Raw genomic sequence first — 21,563 nt, forward strand, 5'->3', positions numbered from 1 at the left:
TTTACACATGTCTTCAATCATACTGTATTATTCCGCATGTCCCGATGTCCTATTGCATCTGAAATATATATAATATATGGAGAAATATATGTGATCCATCACGCAACGACTTGACAATTGTTTTAGGTATGCCTGTTTGCGCTAAGACGGTACCCGGTCGCAAAAATAGCAATGAGAGGGGCACGAGTCGCTATTCGGCTTGTCCCGGAATAACACGAGTTGGTCACGAATGCATGAGAGGGGCACGAGTCGCTATTCGGCTTGTCCCGGAATAACACGAGTTGGTCACGAATGCATGAGAGGGGCACGAGTCGCTATTCGGCTTGTCCCGGAATAACACGTTGGTCACGAATGAATGAGAGGGGCACGAGTCGCTATTCGGCTTGTCCCGGAATAACACGAGTTGGTCACGAATGAATGAGAGGGGCACGAGTCGCTATTCGGCTTGTCCCGGAATAACACGTTGGTCACGAATGGGTAGTCTGTTCGAATCTCAGATTCGCTGGTTGTCAGCAATTGACCCGTGCTCCTAGGTTTTATCAGAGATATAATACGACCTGAATTACGTCAGGGTTACCTCCAACGTTAATCTGACACCCCGTCATGTAACTATGATACTGTTCAAAGCGGCCGTAAACCCACACTCCCTCCGACCGACAAATCGGAATAGCGAGAAAAGAATATTGTCAATACTCGAATCTGGACCGACACTCCAAACATCCACTCCTTCGGACGACACAGAGCGTCATACTCTGTCAATACCTAATACTACTTTTAGTCTTTCAACAAGCAGGAGGCATTCGGACCCGTGAACACCAGGGATTAGTCTTCAGCAACCCATGCTTGCCGTAAAAGGCGACTATGCTTGTTTTAAGAGGCGACAAACGGGATCGGGTGGTCAGGCTCGCTGACTTTGTTGATGCATGTCCGCGTATCCCAATTGCGTGGATCCATGCTCGTGATGTCAATCACTGGATTTTCTGGTCCAGACTCGATTATTTACAGACCGCCGTCATCAAGCTGGAATATTGCTGAGTGCGGCGTTAAACAACAAACAAACAAACACACAAACAAAACAAAAGGAGGCATTCGAGGCATACTCTAACCCGGAATCACCATGGCAACAGCCGGAGATCCTGAAATAATACCTGAACGAATAACCGAAATGAGGAAATCGTGGCGATTCCGGGGTGGAACAGGTTCCAACCAACGTATGTTGTAAGAGGCGACCATATGCATCGGTAGTCAGGCTGGCTGATTTGGTTGATAATGTGTCATGGTTCCCCGACGGCGTATCAAGATGCTCATAATATCAATCACTGGTTCAGACTCGATCATTTACAGTTCGACGTAATATGGATGAAATATTTGCTCAATGAAATGTTAAACACGTAATAGAGTTCATAAAAAAACTTTGCTGACAGACTTTTTTTATTCATTTATACTACACTGGAAACTGATATTCAGAAACACTCGGGACGGTCATAGAGATATATATTTTTTTATCTTAAGCTTGAAATTTGAGAAACGTTGAGAAACACAGGGAACATCTTGAATGTATGTAACTGCTGCTGTTTGGCGGAGGACTCTGGTTGGAAAGTGATCAGGCGCAGGTACCTGTCCAACACAAACAAATAGAGATATTTATGCGAAAATAGATTTAAGCAAACAAATGAGTTAAACAATCCTATCAATCCATTACCCTGCTACCACCCCACCAACCCTCCGCACCACCTTCCTACCATCCTTCTACTTCCACACTACACCATCCTACTACTTCAACACCACACTACCACCACATCATTCTGCTACCATGCCATGCCGTCATATTATCACAACCAAGAGAACACTACCCAATTAATGTCACACCACCCCCTACCCCCTCCCCAGAGGGAGACGGACCGCAGCTTACCTTCTTCCCCCAGGGGCACTGTGATCACCCCCGTTGACTGGCACGTGAGGGACGTCACACACGGGCACCTTGGGACAATTGAGCTTGGCTTGCCGGAACCATATTGCGTCAGACAACCTTGAGATAGGGAGATATAGACTTTAGCAACTAAGGCTGTTCGGTATTATCGGTATATCGGTAAATTGAGGTTCATTCTTTCCGCGATACGTATCACAATGTCATTTTTTCATGCTCGATATATCGGGAGATTTCAAATAGCGATTTTTATCATAAGTTAAATGTTATATACAACAAACAAACAAACAAACAAACAAACAAACAACAAACAACTTGGCAAATGCCTTCGCTGCCTCGGAGCATGCTTCCGGGGCCACAAGATAGCTGCGTATTTATTAACTAAGTAAACATTATGTTCTACCAGCATCTTGTTTGGACCATTTATGAACTTCAATTCATACCCTAATGTAACAGACTGCTTCTGAATTCACAATTTAGAATTTTACACTATATGGTGATACGTATCGCAATACAGTCTTGTGCATCGCAAACTATTGTCATACACTTTAAATTTCCAATACCCATCCCTACTAGCAACATGGGGAGGTCAAATGGGGTTTAACTTCGCGTTGAACATTATTTCACTTAGTATTAGGCCACTGATAGATCATGCCGCAGGATAACATGAATACCGAGATGGCCAGTCCTTGTTTTATGCCGTAAGAACAAGCACCATCATATGACGGCTTTTTGGTATGACGCGGCCAGGGGATCGAACCACCGACCTTCCGCACTCCGGGCAGACGCTACAGCAATATGCTTTATGCAGAGGCTCCTTGAAAAGCGAGGGTGCCCATGGGGCACTCATTACTGTGAAATGACAAAATCATATTTGGACGACCTTATGAAACTATACACATTAAAAACAAATTATTACAAAAGCAATGTGTTTGTAAAATGACGGGGGACGTGCAACCAACCATGACGTTACAGGTTTGTATTTACGCATGGTTTCAAGACCGCTTTCCATCTGTGTTATGCTGCCACCCTCCCTACACTAACTTCCTCCACTGGTCTGGAGAGGTGTACAGACACCGACGCTGTCACCCTCCCTATACTCACTTCCTCCACTGGTCTGGAGAGGTGTACAGACACCATCACTGCCACCCCTATACTCACTTCCTCCACTGGTCTGGAGAGGTGTACAGACACCGACGCTGTCACCCTCCCTATACTCACTTCCTCCACTGGTCTGGAGAGGTGTACAGACACCGACGCTGCCACCAATCTGCCTCTTCTTCCTGCCCTTCACCTGATCGTTACCTTTACAACACTCGCCAGGGCCGCAGTCGGCACCAGATTTGCACGTTACTTCCTTGGCTTGACAGGTGCCTGTGAGATGTAATAATAAAAGTATATTTCCAATTATTCGTTCAAAATTGAAGAGACAAGCATTATTTCAGAGCACTCAATCTTTGACATAATGACGTTTTAATAATTTGCATAATTTCCATTCAACCAATCATTTGATAAACATTTTGGCATATATTTCATCCGCGCCTGTCCCCTGACATTTATCGCACGAAATATAAGTGCGGTGAAATGGTGTTTCACGTCGCGTTCAAGATTATTGCACTTATGTAGCGACATACTGCTTGTACTAGGCCGGGCTAATGCCGATGTTATAGTGCTAGCCCACTGAGATACCATGCCGCAGTTTAACATGAATACCCCATTCAGACACAGTATACTGACTCCGAGCCGACCAGTCCTTGTTAAGCCCCTTAATGCCGAGCACCAGACAGGGTAACAACGTTAACAAGTACCATCTTTAAACGTCTTTTGGTATGATAAAGTCGGGGATCGAACACCGGACCTTCCGCTCTCCGGGCCAACGTTCTACCACTAGACCACGGAGGCGGTCTGCAAATATATGTTTATATAATAAATATTAAGTTCAGTAACATCAGCCGTTGGCAGCAACTCTTTTACTATTTTTTGACAAAATGTTAAAAGCAGTGACCCGCTGGTTGTGTGTTCGATTTCTAGATTGTAACTATTTCAGCGTTTAACGTAACTCACATCCCATGGAACTGAGAACTGCCAGGTGTGTATGTCACACACGTGTTCAATATGACACTACCTGTAACACACCTGCCAACACCTGTTTTTACACATTACAGGCCTAGCAACCTGTTGTATTGCTAATGGTGTACAACATATCATTGTATATATGTCTGATTAACAAAACACTCCCAGAATTCCTCGAGGAACGACTTATGCATTACCCAAAAATATGCCCCGTGAATACCCTGGTAAGAACAGGTCTTCTCTTCCGACATGCATGCTTGTCGTAAGAGCCGACTAACGGGATCGGGTGGTCAGACTCACTGTCCTGGTTGATGCATGTCATCGTATCCCAATTGTGTGGGTTGTCTGGTCCAGACTCGATTATTTACAGACCGCCGGCATATGGCTGTAAACCAAATACTATGTTATATGTAATGAAAATGCAAGAGTATGCATTAGGTGATAATAAAATATTCTGTCGGTCTGTACCTCACCTGTTTCACCCTGTGGTACGACGAAAAGACCGTTTCCGACACATTCAAGGTTAGCTTCACAAGGACACTGGGAAACAATGTCATTCGGTTGACCCGAGTCATACTTCGTCAAACATCCTGTAACACAGACAATTAAGTTGCTTTACATGATACACAAGTTCAATATATTCTAAACAAGGCTTTGTACCATCCCCAAAAACACACGTGTCATAATCTCTTGTTCATATAATGACATTCTTCAATTCTGTGCTTGAAAATTTCTTCCCATCTGTCACAAACATTACCTTAACATTGCAAGTTTTCCTGGAATGTGCGCATTAATATATATAACGTTAGAAGGTAAGTGATGTGTCAGTCGGACAGTGACAACAGTCAATATAGTTCTAACTGAAATCTGTTTCTTATACAGTGGCGTAACAACATAAATGTATACGCAAAATTACAATAGCCTACACAATTATTGTATCCATCGGTGTGTGCGCTAGTGGGATAACAATTCGGACAAAATCCAACTGTTTCTGTTTGGGGAAAAGGTTCCAACCTGCAGAGGTCTACAGGCGCAGATATGGAACTGATCCCACTAGGCCTGTGTCCTTATTTCGCAATTTCTATCTCCAAAGTCGCCCAAACCTGTTAAGTGCCTTAGCTACGCCCCAGTTAGACACTGGTATTTGGTATATTGAATATTCTTCTGAATAATGATAGCAATTATCCCAGTAGATTCTCTAGATTCCCGATGGTTCATTCTGACGCGATCGCCGAATGACAAGTGCGACGCCATGTTTGTTTGTAAACACTGAAAGTCGACCCTACAAGACCTTCAGAGAGAGAGAGAGAGAGAGAGAGAGAGAGAGAGAGAGAGAGAGAAACGCAACCCCAGTCTGAAAATGTTAGAAAGTCCCCAAAAGAAAAATGTTGATTTTAAATACAGTTTTTCTGATATGCACGGATACCATGTACACTGTTTATTAACGTAAGCGCCTAAACACATTAATGTTCGTGCACAAGGGCATTCTATTGTTACTTTTATCATAGTGAGCAAAATTATCACGTGGCCCATGCCAAAAGCCTCATGCACGTGCAATTCATGGAAAGAGCAGTAGAAGTATGGGTTTATAAAAGCACGTGTTGATTGGCAATTCACTCTATCATTTTCACCGAAAGACAAGGTCGAATATGCCACGGTTGAGTGCTGCAGATCGAAATATCGCAATTTGTCGTATTGAGGCCGGACAAAGCTTTGGAAACGTTGCCTGGCACCTCAATATTCATAAAACAACGATTCCCTACTTTGAAGCCAATACACCCAGTGTCATGCAACTGAAGATCGCCCCAGAAGTGGTAGGCCAAGTGTTACCACACCACCTCAGGATCGATTCATCCGGGTCACCCACCTACGTAATCGGCTAGCCACACCTACCGTCACTGCAACACAGGTGCCAGGTTTGAGAAGAGTGTCCGCACAAACAATTAGGAACCGTCTACGAGAGGCCGGTCTACGTGCAAGAAGACCACTTATTGGACCTGTTTTACGCCACGAACATCGACGCCAACGACTCAGGTGGTGCACCAACGTTCGGATATGGACCCTCAGAAACTGGAGGCGCGTCTGGATTAGTGACGAATCACGTTTTCGCTTACAACGCCGTGACGGAAGACAGCGTGTCTATAGAAGAGGAAACTAACGTTTTGCCCCGAAATGTGTTCGGCAGGTCGACAGATTTGGTGGAGGGAGCGTCATGGTGTGGGGAGCCGTGTCTTACAACCAAAGATCAGACTTGGTGATCATTTGTGGCAATTTGACAGCCCAGCGCTATATCAATGACGTTTTACAGCCTCATCTTCTGCCGATTATCGACCAACAGAGGGAGCTCTATCAACACGACAACGCCCAGCCGCACACTGTTCATGCTACAGTGAATTTTCTACAGAATTCTAACGTCAACGTTTTACCATGGCCCTCCCGATCACCAGACATCAACCCAATCGAACATCTTTGGGATTATCTGGATCGACGAGTACGTGCACGTACACCGCCGCGCGAGACGTTGGATGCACTAGCCGTTGCACTGCAGGAGGAGTGGAGAGCAATCCCTCAGGAAAGAATCCGGCGTCTAATCCGTTCTGTTCCAAGGAGGTGCAATGCTGTGATCGTAGCTCGTGGCGCTCATACGAGGTACTGAGAAAGACGCCCCCTTGCGTCAAGTCAATCTTAGTGAGAGAACTGTCGAAGCCTGGACTTAAACTTGCATAACTGTACTGCCACCATGCCAAATTTCATGTTGTTGTCTTCAACAATAAATGTGTTATAATAACTTGAATATTGAGATAAACATCTTGAAAATAAAGGGGTTGCGTTTCTTTTTTGAGAGAGTGTATTTCGAGAAACGTACCCATCATATACTTAATCTTGGTCGTTTATCGTACAAAAGAATTACAGTGTTTTATTGTGCGATAAACAACGACAACGTTTTTTATCCGTTGCTTTTATCCTGTCGAGAAAAGTACAGTGTTTCATTGTGCGATAAACAATGACAACATATATATTTAGTAATAATTGAATAAGCTATATCTTGGTCGTTTATCGTACAAAAAGGTACAGTGTTTCATTGTGCGGTAAACAACGTTTTTATCCATTGGTTTTATCCTGTCGAGAAAAGTACCCATTATATATATATATGTATATATTTAGTAATAATAAAATAATCTTAACATGTATATTACATGATACCCTGGATACACGAGGATGTTGGCTCCTCCGAAGTAAGCATTATGATTATCTATGTATAAAACTCATGAACGCCTCGAATGATTGACCCGTTCACTATTTAACACATAGAGATAACTACACGAGTGTCTGTCAGATACCATTTATCTCACAACGAGTTGATTTAAAACCTTGCTTTGAAACATCGAGTTGTAAGATAAATGGTATTTGACAGGCACGAGTGCAGTAATCTGTTTCTTACACCCCCAAAAATCGCAGCTTTTTAGCATCGAATCGATTCATCTTGTCTATTCTCATGATCGCAGTGGCGCATCAAAATATATAATGAAACACAACGCAAAGAACAAATATGTACAACAATGTTTACTTCCGCATGACATCACTAGATCTAGATCTCGATCTACCGGTGACCGACTTTTACAAAATGGCGTGATCACTGACAACAGTACGCGGGATTTTTCAGAGGAGGATTTTCGTTGATTGAGGGGAAGTATAATACATAAATGTGTCATGTAAGTAATCAGAAACAATCTGCATACTGTTAATTGTTCATATGTTTTCTAATGCAACCAAGAGAATTAGTCAGAAATGCAGCTGACACATAACATTTTCAAAACATTTTCAAAAGGTTTCATCGTAGTTTTTCAAAAACATTTTCGTCAAAACATTTTATCAACATTTAGAAATGTTTTAGATCTATTCAAAATGTTATTGAAATGTTTTCAAAATGTTATTCAAGAACATGATGCTACAACATAGGCGAAACTATTTCATAACATGTTATTACAATGTTTTGAACACGTTGCAGAAATGTTATGCCAGAACATATTTAATGAAATGTTATCATCATGTTTTAAAAACATTGTGTACACATATGTAAAATCATCCGAATAAGGTGTAATTGTTTTATAATTATTCAAAATGTTATTGAAATGTTTGTAAAATGTATTTTTCAAGAGTGAGTGAGTGAGTTGGGTTTAACGCCGCTTTTAACAGTATTCCAGTCATATCACGGCGTGTCAGCTTAATGTGGGAGGAAACCCCGAAGTGATGCAGGTCTCAGACGTTTACCACTTCAGTGAAACACTCGAGCACGGGTGTGGTGCTGACAAACCTAGAAACATAATCGGGGCGAACCGTGATTCGAACCCACAATCATAGGTTTCTGGCGTGCCCAAGGGACGCAACTCTGCACAGCGAATCGCGGCGCCTTAGACGACTGGGCCACCCGTGCGCCCTTTTTTTCAAGAACATGACCAATAACACAGGCGAAATTATTTCATAACATGTTGTTACGATGTTTTCAACACGTTGCAGAAATGTTATGCCAGAAACTATTTATGAAATGTTATTGAAATGTTTTCAAAACGTTATTCAAGAACATAATGCTATGACATAGGCGATACTGTTTCATAACCAGTTATTGCAATGTTTTCAACACATTGCAGAAATGTTATGCTAGTTATCAGCAAGTACCGAATACGACCCCAACGGCTTAAAGTTGAACACAAGTTCAACAGCTAGCAAACTCCTTTTTCATAACGTTGGGGATAACGCATTAATATAACATTTTAACACACAGTATGACGTCATATTTTGCACCCGCCATCATCAGTTCAAGTTTACTCAACATCCAAATGACATTGTGCAGCAATATTCCGGCAGCTTAGGACCAGATTTGAGAAGGATGAGGTCATGCCGGATAAAAGCACCAATTCTTTTTCACATGCTCTCAATTACCATAGGTTTCAATTTTTATGGGAGCCACTTCCTCAAGATGGCGGATGACGGCCATCTTTGATTTCAAAAATGGCCGCCATGTAAAATTAAAACCACTTAGAAGGTCAATATTGGCTTCAAATTAAACATTTTCTGGGGCAAGCAATGCAATGAAGCAATTTAGAATGGCACTAGATGGTTATTTGTGCCAATAATGTTAATTCTGTCAATGTGTCCACATAATTTTCAACTCTGTTCTTAAGTGTCCACACATATTAGATTCCAAAATGTATCTGTATGAAATAATACAATACAACAAGTAATGCAGTTCCTACACACATGTTTAATCAAGTTATCTTTCACATTTGCAACTACAAAGCTCTGTGCATTTGCAGTGTGCTTTCTTGCATGAGCACCTTGCACCACAGCCACTCGAGCTTTTGCAACCGCACTTAACCAGTTCACTGCAGGCTTTCAAAGCCATCGGCAGAATGTTCCACACAGGAAGCCAGACCCGGTTTTCTCTATCCAATGTCCACCCACATCCTTCTTGACTGGGTGTCAACTGCTGTGCCAGTTCCGATGTCACCCAGATCCCAGTCTGATAGGCAACTTGCTCGAATGGTGCAGCAGGGTTTCTTGAGTCCGTCGAATGTGTTCCATCGTGTTGTTCTTTTGGCAGAACAACTGTCTCCGTGCTTCACTGACAGATTCCAGATCACCTGTCGTGTCGTAAAGGATAATTGTGTAGCACTGATAGTGGTGGGCATCTTTTGTCACAGGAGTGTGCGGATTCGCTGCCATGCAGTTGAAAGCCTGGGTGACCTCGGGGTAGGAATTCAAAGCCTCCCATGCCGAATTCTTCCCCTTCCCACAGAATGACGAGGTTGTGTCACAGCCTATGTAACAGTGGCACATGGGAAGTGCAATGGACTTATCTTTGCCCAGAGCATGGCAGATGGTATTTATGTGAGCCAGATCTATCGGTATGTTTGAGAATCTGTTTGTGGTCTTGGGAACAACCCAATGACCATGTTCTTCAAATTCCTCCTGAATGGACACGAGTGGGGTTTCCATGTCACGGATGTGAATAGGAAGCCATCTGGCATAGTTCTGGTGACCAAGGGCGAAGAACCATGGGACGATAGCCCTCAGTAACTCCACATCAGGGGGAAATCCTGTTTTCTGTGGGCCTGCACAAATATCTGACCCAGCATTTCCATGTTCAGGAACCGCCGTCATATAGCTGGAATATTGCTGAGTGCGGTGCTAAACAACAAACCAACCAACCAACCATGTTCAGGATAGTATCCCAGTACTGGAATGTTGGACTCTTGGTGATCATATCTTGTCTCCAAGCTTCTTTGGTCTTCTCATCATGTGGTCCCTCAGTCACCATGTCCAAGAAGGCATCCTGCTGCAGCTTGGTCAATACCAGAGCGCTCACTTTGTGGGCATGACTTGTCCTAGTGAGGTGCGACGCTTTAAGGAAGGAATCAGCTGTGCCAGAGGATGCGATACTGGCCTCAGTCGGTGCAATGGTCCATCCAAAGGCTTCCAAGTATTCCCCATATGTGTTCCACATTGGTCATTTCAGAAGGGAGACCACCAAACATGATTATCTTCATCATGTGTTTGAGACCAGTTCCACTGAACAAACTTGGCCAGTGCGTACTGTGGTGCATCCACAGCAATTATTGGGATCTATCCAGGATTCAGAAACTGCGTGGCTTCGCGCTGTAATCCATCCAATGCTTGATCATGGAAGTTGTAGCAGCCTCCTCAAAGAACAGTGGCAAGAGTTGTGTGAGAGCAGTCAGTACATCATCTGATACGCCTTGTAGAGAAGGGTGGTAGGCTGACCAGGCCACAATGTCCCCCTTGTGCTCCCCCCAGGTGTCCATCCACAGCTTTGATCGGATTGGGTGTATTTGGAACAGCCACATTGGCCTTCTTGAGTGCAACTGCCAGCACAATGGTGAAGTTGTCAGGCAACCGATGATTCTTCTTCGTTTCTGGAGAGGGCATGCATATTCCATCCTGGAAGTGTCCCACAGTGGACTTGGGCCCCGTTCCTCAAAGCGTTCTTGGCGCTACGATTGTCGTAAGTCAGTGTTAAAGAATGGGAGTTACGATCGACTTAGCGCTAAGATCGCTTTGTGGAACGGGGCCTTGGAGGGGAACTGAAAGAGACTGATGCCAGACCATATGGCTGTGGTACTTGATGGGTTATGATCAAGCTTGTCCAAGGCACTCATGATGAAGAGCCTTTTTCGCAGCTGAACAAGTGGTATTTTGCATCTATTGCAATGAGGTCACCACCCTCAATTCTGCTCAATAACTCAGTTTCTTGCAGGTCTGTGGTCATAACCCTGACATTGCTATCTTCCTTTAGAGTTATGAACTCATGAAGATGTCCATCAGGTTTTCTACATAAAATACAGGTGTTCTTCTCCAGGGACTCGCGATGTCGATGTCGTTTCATATCTGCAGCACTGCTCTCGGTAGTTCCAGCTCTCTCCCTCTTTTGTGACAAGATTTATGCCACTGTGCTTGATGCCTGACGAACTTGTCCACATCAATGTCTTTTCCAAAAGTGAGTGGTGCTGGCAATTTATTTAGCTCCCCAAAGCATGCACATTGTCCAGGAAGGATTTATATGGCTCAGATCTGTCTTCAGTTCCAGGTTCATTTAAAGGGCATCAGTGTGCTTCAGCAGTAGGCTGTCGTCATACAATGCATAATACCCAAGTTGCTAAACAGACATATATCTAAAAGATATTGATTGATTATTGGCATAAATAGTCATCTAGTGACATACTAAATAGTTTTGTTGCATTCCTTCCCCCAGAAAATGTATATTTTGACACCAATATTGACCCTCTAATGGGTTAGGAAGACGAGAAATTGGCACTTATAGATGTTACATGGCGGCCATTTTTTAATCCAAGTTGGCCGCCATCCGCCATCTTGATGAAGTGGCTCCCATAAAAAATTGAAACCTATGGTAATGGAGGGCACGTGGAAAATTTGGGTGCTTTTATCCGGCATGTCCCCATCATCTTGCTAAGCTGCCTGACCACAAGAGCTAGATCGTTGAACTCTTAGGGGGTAAGTTCCTTTTCAAAAGTAGTATCCCCTTATCTAAGCAGTACCTAAATGGCAATGAGTAAATATAACATTTCTTACACTTTACCACTTTCTACATGGCACTGGGTATTCATAGCTTTCGGGGGGCGGTCGGGTAGCCTAGTGGTTAAAGCATTCGCTTGTCATGCCGAAGACCGGGTTCGATTCCCGACATGGGTACAATGTGTAAAGCCCATTTCTGGTGTCCCCCGCGGTGATATTGCTGGAATATTGCTAAAAGCGTCGTAAAACCATACTCAGTCACTCACTCATAGCTTTTGGACATGGGAGTCTTGCCAATTTACACAAAGTATGTGATCTAGGGGCGTGTTGCAAAGCGTGAATCGCTTGCAAGCGATGTACAGCGATGCCTTACAACAGTGTGCAAACTATCAGCTGCTTGCAATCGAAAAAATCACTGGCTGAGTTTGCTTTGGTTAAAAACCAAAATAGCAGCTGACAGCGGAACAAGAAATTCTTGACTGGATCAATGAAGAAATGAGTGAAGGTTGTTTACACCCCATCATCCTCAGTCTGCTCCACATCTTCAAAGTAGTCATAAATTTCTCCAGCTCGTCATAGAGCCTCTTTTATTACGTTCTTCTACTTCAAAGCAACCAAGCGCTAGCTGCGCCACCATTTTGGAAGCGTGCACATGCACTTCAAACTGTTTTGCAGACCCCGGGATGAGCGATTAATTTGCTTTCTCTAAGCTAACCGTGACTTGCAACGTGCCCCTAGACTACCAGTTGTCAGTCTGAAGTGGTTAGAAAATTACAGTCCTGAAGGCCTAACAACTGCACCAGACACCAACCTACACAATACGAAGTGAAAAGTTAAATGTGCATATGCGGAAAATATTTTCCTTTTTGTACTTGAACAATCATCAAATTCACATCAACATTAGTGTTGAATGCAGAAATATGTGGCTTATCACATTGTGTAACGGACACTGTTGTACTTAAGTTGGGGAATACAACCAGGTGTTTCTCACAGCCTGGTAATGTTAATGTCATGGTTTGTTTGATACCAACTTCTTTTCAAACATGATCTGTCGTTGCAATCCATTGTTAGTAATAGTCACATTATTAAATGTGGCATTGAAATGAAGTTCACAATGCATAACAGCCCTGGCGTAAACAACTATGATAAAACATGTAGCTGCGCATGGACGTTCACACCACTTGATATTTAGTTTTCGAAGCCGATGTCAGCCTGTATGTGTATGGGCAGGCCCATGGGCATATAGTTTAAATTTTGAGTTTTCGAAACATTATTTTTTCTTCCTTAGTATGTACACATGAACACAGCATGTTGAATTTTGTAAATGACCTAGACTTGCCACAGCATGGAGAGTTTCTAGACAAATGGGTTTCCAGAATTAAAAAGGGACGTGTTGAATTATATTGAACTTAATTTTGGCACTGTTCAATAAATGTTGGACCAAATAAAGTTCATATACTTGGTTCACGCTTTTTGACAATGATAGGAAAAAATATATCAAAGACTGAACGAATCTGGTTACCAGCTGGTTATAATGCTACGAAACTGCTGTCGAGCTAATAACTTTCCACGATGATGGCATGATTCGTAGCTAGGTTACAACGCGTGTTTCATACATCTATTCCCCTTTGGATTTTGGTTTAGAATGTCTCCAGACCCTAATCCATGTTTATCGTAATAGGTGACAAAATGGCTAGGTTGATTGTGTGTCTTTGTGCGTTGAGTTCATAGGACGTTTCTCACTGTCAGTCACTGGTTTGACTCGCCCAGGCTCCATTATTTACAGACCACTAGGAGTGGGATGTGGAAAAAAGATGTTAGATCTTTTTTTCTTGATTATGGTACTTGCTTTATACGTTACTAATCTGTAGGCTGATGTACATGTATTGAATCTATTTATAATATATTTCATCTTTGGATTAACAATATAATGCTTATTGAATATAGTTCAAGTTATAACTTTGTCATAATGTGAAACATTGTTGTTTTCACTGCAGCCAGGGGCAACAGCATTCTAGGAGATACACACGGAAATGTTGGATGTATTGAGGAATACACCAAATACACCAGGAGCTGTGAATGATGCAAACGTAAGTGCAGAAACTGTTGTTAAATACCATGAGCTACTAGATCAAATATCCTTTTGTGTTTTTTTTGGCTTTAAATTATTGCTAAAAATTGGATTTGTATCTGCACTCAGCCACTGACAGTTAAGTGGGTTGGGGTGTTCCTGGTGTACCACTTTTTGTATTGAATGTGATGCATGATAGTGTTATGCTATTATAGTTACCACAATCATTTATCTACCCCTGAATGAATATTAAAATATGTTTCCACCAAACACCTACAAATATATTATTGTTAGAATACTGAGAAACGTTATTTTAACTTAAATATTGTCTCAGTTGGATATATATATTTTTTAATACCTTCTTTAGTTTTTTTCAGAATTTGTTCCTTAAACGTTTCTAAACCATACAAATTCACGTGAAGAAAATGTTTTCAAAAGCATTTCTGAAATCGCTTGATTTCATATGCATTACATTGGTGACAAAGACCATTTGTCATTTAATTCTAAAATGTATGAAGAATTCGGTGATGCATTTATCGCAGCTGAGCTGTAAATATACGTGATGCAATAGATGTCTCATAACCGGCCTACGTGAAACGTGTTTTTTTTGTGAACGCTATCCAATAACATCTTCCCGAGGCAAGTGAGTGAGTGTGTGAGCGAGTATGGTTTTACGCCGCTTTTAGCAATATTCCAGCAATATCACGGCGGGGGACACCAGAAATCGGCTTCATACATTGTACCCATGTCGGGAATCGAACCCGGGTCTTCGGCGTGACGAGCGAACGCTTTAACCACTAGGCTACCCGACCGCAGTGCCATTTAGAAAGTGGTCAAGTGTAACAAATGTTATATTTACTCAATGCCATTTAGATATTGCTTAGATAAGGGGATACGGCTTTTGAAAATGAACTTACCCCCCTAAGAAATCAGAGTTCAACGATCTAGCTCTTGTGGTCAGGCAGCTTAGCAAGATGATGGGGGCATGCCGGTCACGTGATTCACTTCGCTATGTGAGACCCGTTTTATCACAATATAGATCTTCATTATCGATCAGATCGTCTTGACTGGGCGCCGCCGTTTTGTTTGAAACAAATGGAAGTGATACGAGAGGTGGAATCTGACTGGTCCATATGAGGGGCTTAGAAGGGACATAACTCGTAATAAGCACTGGTGGCGATACGGTCGAGCCCAGGAATTCCAGCCTAGTTCGGCAGGGTCGGAAACTGGACTTTAAAAGTCAGTTAACGCCCTTGCCTCATGTATTTTGAATTTTATTCGACGAAGTGCATGAGGGTTGAAGAGGAGGGACATATGTATGTCGCTGTTACACTCTAAAAAAACATAACGATCAACACAGACGTAGGTGAACATTCGACTGAAACATGAGTAAGTTATGAATGACTTACCATCAGGACATTTGTCCGTCATTATTTGACTCCAGGTCATCACCATAGAGTAGCAAATCACAGGATTGGAATTCGATCTCACACACGTTCAATACCAGTCACCTCAAATGTGTTTCTCACATGTGTGCGAGAAACAATGAAACCCCGTTATAACGTCAGTACACAGTTTATTATAAACACTCACCTTGGCCAACTGTCTGGAGGTGTTGACAAACTCCCCCACGGGAGAATAAGGATCTCTTCTTCCTGCCGATTTGCGGGACTGTGCTAACGCAGCACTCGTCTACGTCACAGTCGGAGCCTAATCTGCATCGGGTAGTTCTCTCTGGTTTCGCTATAACATGCAGTGATACCTCGTTATAGTGTCACAATGTGCTCTCTACGAATGTCTAATGGTGCCACGTTGGTTGCATTAATTTTCTTAATAAATCGACATTTCTAGTTATTTTAATTATTTTCGTAAAAATTCTATTTTTTTGTAAATAAACATGAAATAACGAGAAATTAATCTAAGTAACGAGAAAAAGTCATAATTTCGAGAAAGCTTGGAATTTCGAGTTTTTTAAATAAACTTGATATAACGAGAAAATAAATGAAAATGCAAGAAAATAATCGAAGCGAAGAGAAATAATCGAAATTTCTAGTATTTGAAATAACGAGAAAATAATCGAAATTACGAGAGAGATAAAATCCCTCGTAAAAACGAGCAAGTAATTGAAATTACCAAAATAAAAGAATACTGTCATACAAACAACATGTTTAATTAAATGTTCCACTCACACTTACACAGCAGCTCGACCTCGGTGATTGACACGACCAGAAGCTGAAATAGACAACAGAACGGTCATTATAAGCGTTATAGGAGGTTGCCCGTTCATAGCCTTATACCGGGGTACAGAGCCGCATACGGTGTCTTTGCTAAAAGGAGACTTTTTAGTGTTGGGTACTCGCAGGAAGGCGAATCGCGGTGCACTTTGAAGTTTATTGTATTTATATAGCGACTAGTGTGTGGGTATGCGTGTGTGTTCACCTTTGGCATACAGTTCTACAGCTTTCTTCTTCTTACCTGAAAAGTAAGATGCTGATTGTTCATTTTTAGCGACATACATGATTAAATCTGTACAGTAGGGAGGTGTTTGTGTTTGTTTGTTGTTTAACGCCGCACTCAGGAATAGTCCAGCTATATGAAGGCAGGGGTAGGAGTTCATGAAATTATACATTTTACCAAAATAACATTAGTTATATTTGACCACTTTCTAAATGGCATTGTGTATTCATAGCTTTCGGCCATGGGAGCCGTGCCAATTTACACTTGTCAGAGGGGTACACAAAGTACGTGATCTAGACTACCAGTTGTCGGACTTTCATTTTTGTAGAAGCCTCGGTGGCTGAGTGGGTTAGATCGCCGACTTTGTGTGCTGGCGATTAGGTGCCTCACTGTGGCAGTATGGGTTCAAACAAGACTAAACCCCAAAAAGTACGAGAATCTGTACTTTACTCAGAAAGTGTTATCCCAAATATAACATTTGTTACATTTGACATCCCTTATCACACGTGTTATGAAAAAATCGCGTACAGCATATTGTGATAAGAATACAGACACTGTGGTCCCCCTTTTGATCCCCCTTTTCTGTTATCTCTGTTATGTGTCATCAACATCAACATCCACCTGGAGCCCCCCACCCCCCCCCCCCCCCCACCCCCCCCACCCCCCTCATACACACACACCTGCAGCCCCCTTGACCACCCCTCCATCTTGAATTTTGTGAATGAGGTTACGAAGACCCGGCGCCTCTCACGATGTTATACGTGGTGTCCACAGTAACCGTGTCACCAATCTCAGCCCAAGCTAATAATAAGAGAAAAGAACGCGGTCGGGTGTAGACGCTATAGTACGACATTTGTGTGTTTACGCGCCCGAATGTATCCGCACCCTTGCTCGTACGGTTATAATTAGATCGAAAGCAATGTGGTTCTGTATATAATGAGACATGTTGTCGAGGTATATTGTATCAAGATAATGGCGACGCGCATTACCGTCAAAGTCGCACGGTATATTCGTTAAAGGAATGTTTCGAATATAACAGAGAAGAGATAGATATATTTTATCACGGTGTCACATATTGTACATAATAAAAATATAACATGTTATTTGAGCAATACAATGTACAATATCCAGCCTGGTAAAGGTTTACCAGAAACCTCTTAAAACATGATTAAAACATAAATTATATTAAAACCACGAAACATTAAAATGTAGCTGTATAATAAAATAAATACATTTTCTACATGAATTAAATACGTAGTTTATGTTTATAGAGTACTTAGGTGGATGGCTCAAGCTCCAGTAAAGGTGTTATCAGCGAGAGTAACTGGTAGAAACGTAAACACGTATCAGTATGAAACCTTAATAAATGGGCTCCTGAGTGACAGTTTTCTACATATTTTCATGTTGTTTTGGAAATACTGTTTGTTGTTTAACGCCGAACTCAGCAGTAGTCCAGCTATATGGCGGGTGTCTGTAAATAATCCAGTCTTGACCAGACAATCCAGTGACTGACATCATGGGCATCGATCCACGCAATTGGGATACGATGACATGCATCAACCAAGTGATGTCCCGTGCTGTCCCGTGTGTCTGAAAACGGTTCCACAGTCTTGTAATGGTGCTTGGTCGATGGCTTGGTCGATCAACATTTTTTTATAGCCAAGTCATGTTGGTGTATTTCGGCGCCAGGTTCTCACGTGGTTGTGTTTTTTGCGATTTTCCCCTCTTTTCGCCAAACTTCTGCAAAATCCTCATTCTTTCAACACAAATCAATCCCAATCCATGCAGAAATGACCTATTCATTGTTGGTGTTCGGTATGTATGGATTTCGGCAACACTCTGTCGGATATTTACGACTTTATTACTTTTGCGTTTCTTTTTTGGCAGAGTATATATCAATCTAGGGGTTTCTTTTCAGCATACCATTTTATATCACAGACAGTGCGTCTCAGTTTCGTGATTTACATCGCGTAGATGTGAAACGGACAAAGACTGTACATAGTCATCTTTAGTTGTTTCGGCTGTACAGAATAACTAGCTGCCTTAGTTCACTGAGGTGTGTGTATCTGTCAGTGTGTCAGTGAATCAGCCAGCCAGCCAACCAGTTTTGTTTTAAAACGTAATCAGCAGTATTCTTGTAATCAAGTTTCGACAAGGCCAAATAATAGTGGTTGATCTCATGAGCAACTGTCCAAAACATCCACGTCATCGCAACACTTTTCAATCAACCGATCGTTATTAGTCGTCTGATGAAAAGTAAGACTTATTCCTCTCATTGACAAGTAAATGTATTTCTTCGTATTTCTTAAGCCTGACAATTCATAAATACTTCACTGACAATAAACATTTTACAACCAATGACACCTAAGCATCACACCAATAAATATATATCTACGAAATCGCGAACCTAGAGGGTTGTAACTTCGAGATATCCGGACATTCGTTATATCCGAACGTTCGAGATATCGAGGCATGGACAGCTAGACCGACAGATGAAGCTACAGACTGAGTTTTAGAGGACCACAGCATATACGATAAAATTAACAATACAAAAGGTTTTGGCGATGACGAATTGAAATGTGTTTCGCAGGTAATAATCAATAGAAACTGTGTCAAATGTAGATTGACAACAGCTGTGATTGCAGGTGGTCTTTATATTTACACAATTAACACAACCTAATTTTTATTTTAGGAACTGAAGATCAGGAACAGTTTGTTTGCACTTCAGGCTTCTGTGGATTAAGCTTCGCTAGAAAATGTTGCATGTGATCTCTGTTTTTGACTTCATCCCGGATTCCACAGCCTGTAGCTGGGAGAATTGATGCAGCTACGTGGGGTTCCCGTATTTAGGCCCATCCGAAATTAAGACCATGGGCGTGATAACGGAAAACAATCAGATTACTTTATAGAAATATTCTGCACGTGAAGAAGTTTGTAACATAATTATCTTATTCAAAACAAGAAATCCGATATCATGATGTACTATGATGCATTGTAGAGAAGTATAAAGATTAAAACGAGTACGAAGTTACTATGTCGCTGTGATGTCAGCTTTATGGCTTCGTTCCTTGTTAACGTTTAATGTTGGTATCTTGAGTCCTCCTTTTCGAGTTTGACCGCCTCCGTGGTCTTGTGGTAGAGCGTCCGCCCGGAGAGCGGAAGGTCCGGGGTTCGATCCCCGGCCGCGTCATACAAAAAGACGTTAAGAGTTGGTACTTGTTGTTACCCTGTCTGGCGCTTGGCATTAAGGGGCTAAAACAAGGACTAGTCGGCTCGGAGTCAGTATACTGTGTCTGAACGGGGTATTCATGTTAAACTGCGGCATGGTATCTCAGTGGGCTAGCACTATAAATCGGCATCAGTCCGGACTAGTACAAGCAGCCACACGCACACACGTGCATGCCCGTCGCTATATAATAATCTTGGACGCGACGTTAAACCCAATTTCACCTCACCTCACCTTTTCGAGTTTAATCCCTGGGCTTAATTTCGGATAGAACATTAAATAGTGGTATTTCCCGTGGCTTAAATACGGACAATACCGGTTTGTGTAATGCTTAGCTTCCAGGTAACTGTACCATGTAAACGTATTAGTTAATTGTGTTGACATCCATTGCTCACATCCTCATTTCTCTATATTCTTGTACTCTAACACTAATGTCCAAAACACATGAACTATTATAACGGTTAACAATGTAACAGTTTACAATACGAGCGAGAAGGGAGGTAGGTGTTATAGAATACAATGAAAAAACTCACCAGCGAAATAACTGGCAACAACAGCATTGTGGTGGAGCCTGTTACAGTGGGGAATATACAGGTGACTTTTGCGCCGGTGGCTATTTAGCGGACTTCAATAAGAGGTCAACCAATCAGAAATGAGTATATGCAGGTAGCGTGCCAATCAAATGGTCTGTCCGGGTCGGGCTTAACGGTTGGGTGATTTCACGGCTAAGGCAATCTTAACTTTTCAGGTGAATTGTTGTGTATGTCGTCTTGCCTTGTTAGCGCCCCGTTTACAAAAAAACTTTTAAAAAAAATCAATCTGGTGAACCATTGAGGACACACACACACACACACACACACACACACACACACACTCATCCCCCCTACCTTATGATAAATGTCACAATTTATAATCTGTGAATTGTCAAAGAATCACTGCTTATTTGCTGTTCAAATAGAGACTGTCCCCAACAAATGTCGGCGTAATGTGGAAAAGCTTCTGTCAACAGGGGAGGGTCATGGATAGCGCGACTTCGTCAACAACTTGTCATTAGGATTTTACCTGACATGTAATGTGTGTGCTAGCGGCACTGTGACCTACATCATTAGAGAGTACCCGTGGAGATCCGGGTCAGAATTGGTCTTCAGAAATAATATGCTTGTCGTAAGAGGCGAGTAAAGTACTGATGGAAATGCTAGAAAAATTCTTTTCTGGCTTCATCTAATAAACAGAATAATGGAGCTATGAAAATAGCATACATATAAAAAAACCGCAAATCTATCTAATCTAGCCTATCCTAACTGGTACTGTGATTAGCCTAATAAAAAGGTACTTTTACAGATACAATGATGATGACTTAGAAAATATTCGAGTGTTGTCGTGCATGACGGAACGGCCTGAAGCGTGAGGTAAAGCAGTAAAAGTGTTATCCAGTAATTTGTATGACACATCCCACCTTCAGAAATTCCTCTCAGTATGGAACTAGTCACAGAATGTGTCAGGTTACTACTATATACAAACAAGGCTTTCCCCATTGCTTGACCCGTTGGTTGAACATGTAGAGCACGGCCTCTGATGTAGTGGGGAGGGAGGTTTTGTATGTCTTCCAAGTCCTGTAGTTAATGTATGGTTACTTAATCTTAATTTAGAAAAGTGCAATCGATATTTCCGTATTTTACAGTGACTGAGATGAGGTTCTAATTTTATCTCATTTTTAAATGCCCTGTATGTCCTAAGTTTGTTTCCTGTGCCTTTAG

The 21,563-nt window shown here is 42.0% G+C and overlaps 1 protein-coding gene across 2 annotated transcripts; it reads right to left on the minus strand.

Moving 5' to 3' along the window:
* Window positions 1-1,421: 1,421 nt before the first annotated feature.
* On the minus strand, window positions 1,422-20,472 carry LOC139455238 (uncharacterized). 2 transcript variants are annotated; one of them, XM_071236785.1, is made up of 7 exons: window positions 20,340-20,472; window positions 16,319-16,355; window positions 15,717-15,866; window positions 4,474-4,590; window positions 3,149-3,301; window positions 1,913-2,029; window positions 1,422-1,617 (listed from the first exon to the last, which is right to left on the minus strand). In XM_071236785.1, the coding sequence occupies exons 1-7, from the start codon at window positions 20,364-20,366 to the stop codon at window positions 1,604-1,606; spliced, it is 615 nt and encodes a 204-aa protein (XP_071092886.1). In that variant the 5' UTR covers window positions 20,367-20,472; the 3' UTR covers window positions 1,422-1,603. The 2 variants fall into 2 exon arrangements, with proteins under 2 accessions (XP_071092886.1, XP_071092885.1); XM_071236784.1 differs by having other exon boundaries at window positions 16,313-16,355.
* Between the last annotated feature and the right edge of the window lie 1,091 nt (window positions 20,473-21,563).

Source organism: Haliotis cracherodii, unplaced genomic scaffold (genome assembly GCF_022045235.1).
Source record: "Haliotis cracherodii isolate W230 unplaced genomic scaffold, xgHalCrac1.p SCAF_11, whole genome shotgun sequence".
In the NCBI taxonomy this organism is placed as follows: domain Eukaryota; kingdom Metazoa; phylum Mollusca; class Gastropoda; order Lepetellida; family Haliotidae; genus Haliotis; species Haliotis cracherodii.

Bases quoted from the DNA above. Each gene is read 5' to 3' on its own strand.
- LOC139455238 (XM_071236784.1), bottom strand. From the start codon at position 20,366: ATGCTGTTGTTGCCAGTTATTTCGCTG. The intron at 15,867-16,312 runs GTGAGTGGAACA...TGCATGTTATAG, and splicing joins GGTCGAGCTGCTGTGTAAGT to CGAAACCAGAGAGAACTACC. The intron at 4,591-15,716 runs GTGAGTGTTTAT...TCTGTGTTACAG, and splicing joins CCTCCAGACAGTTGGCCAAG to GATGTTTGACGAAGTATGAC.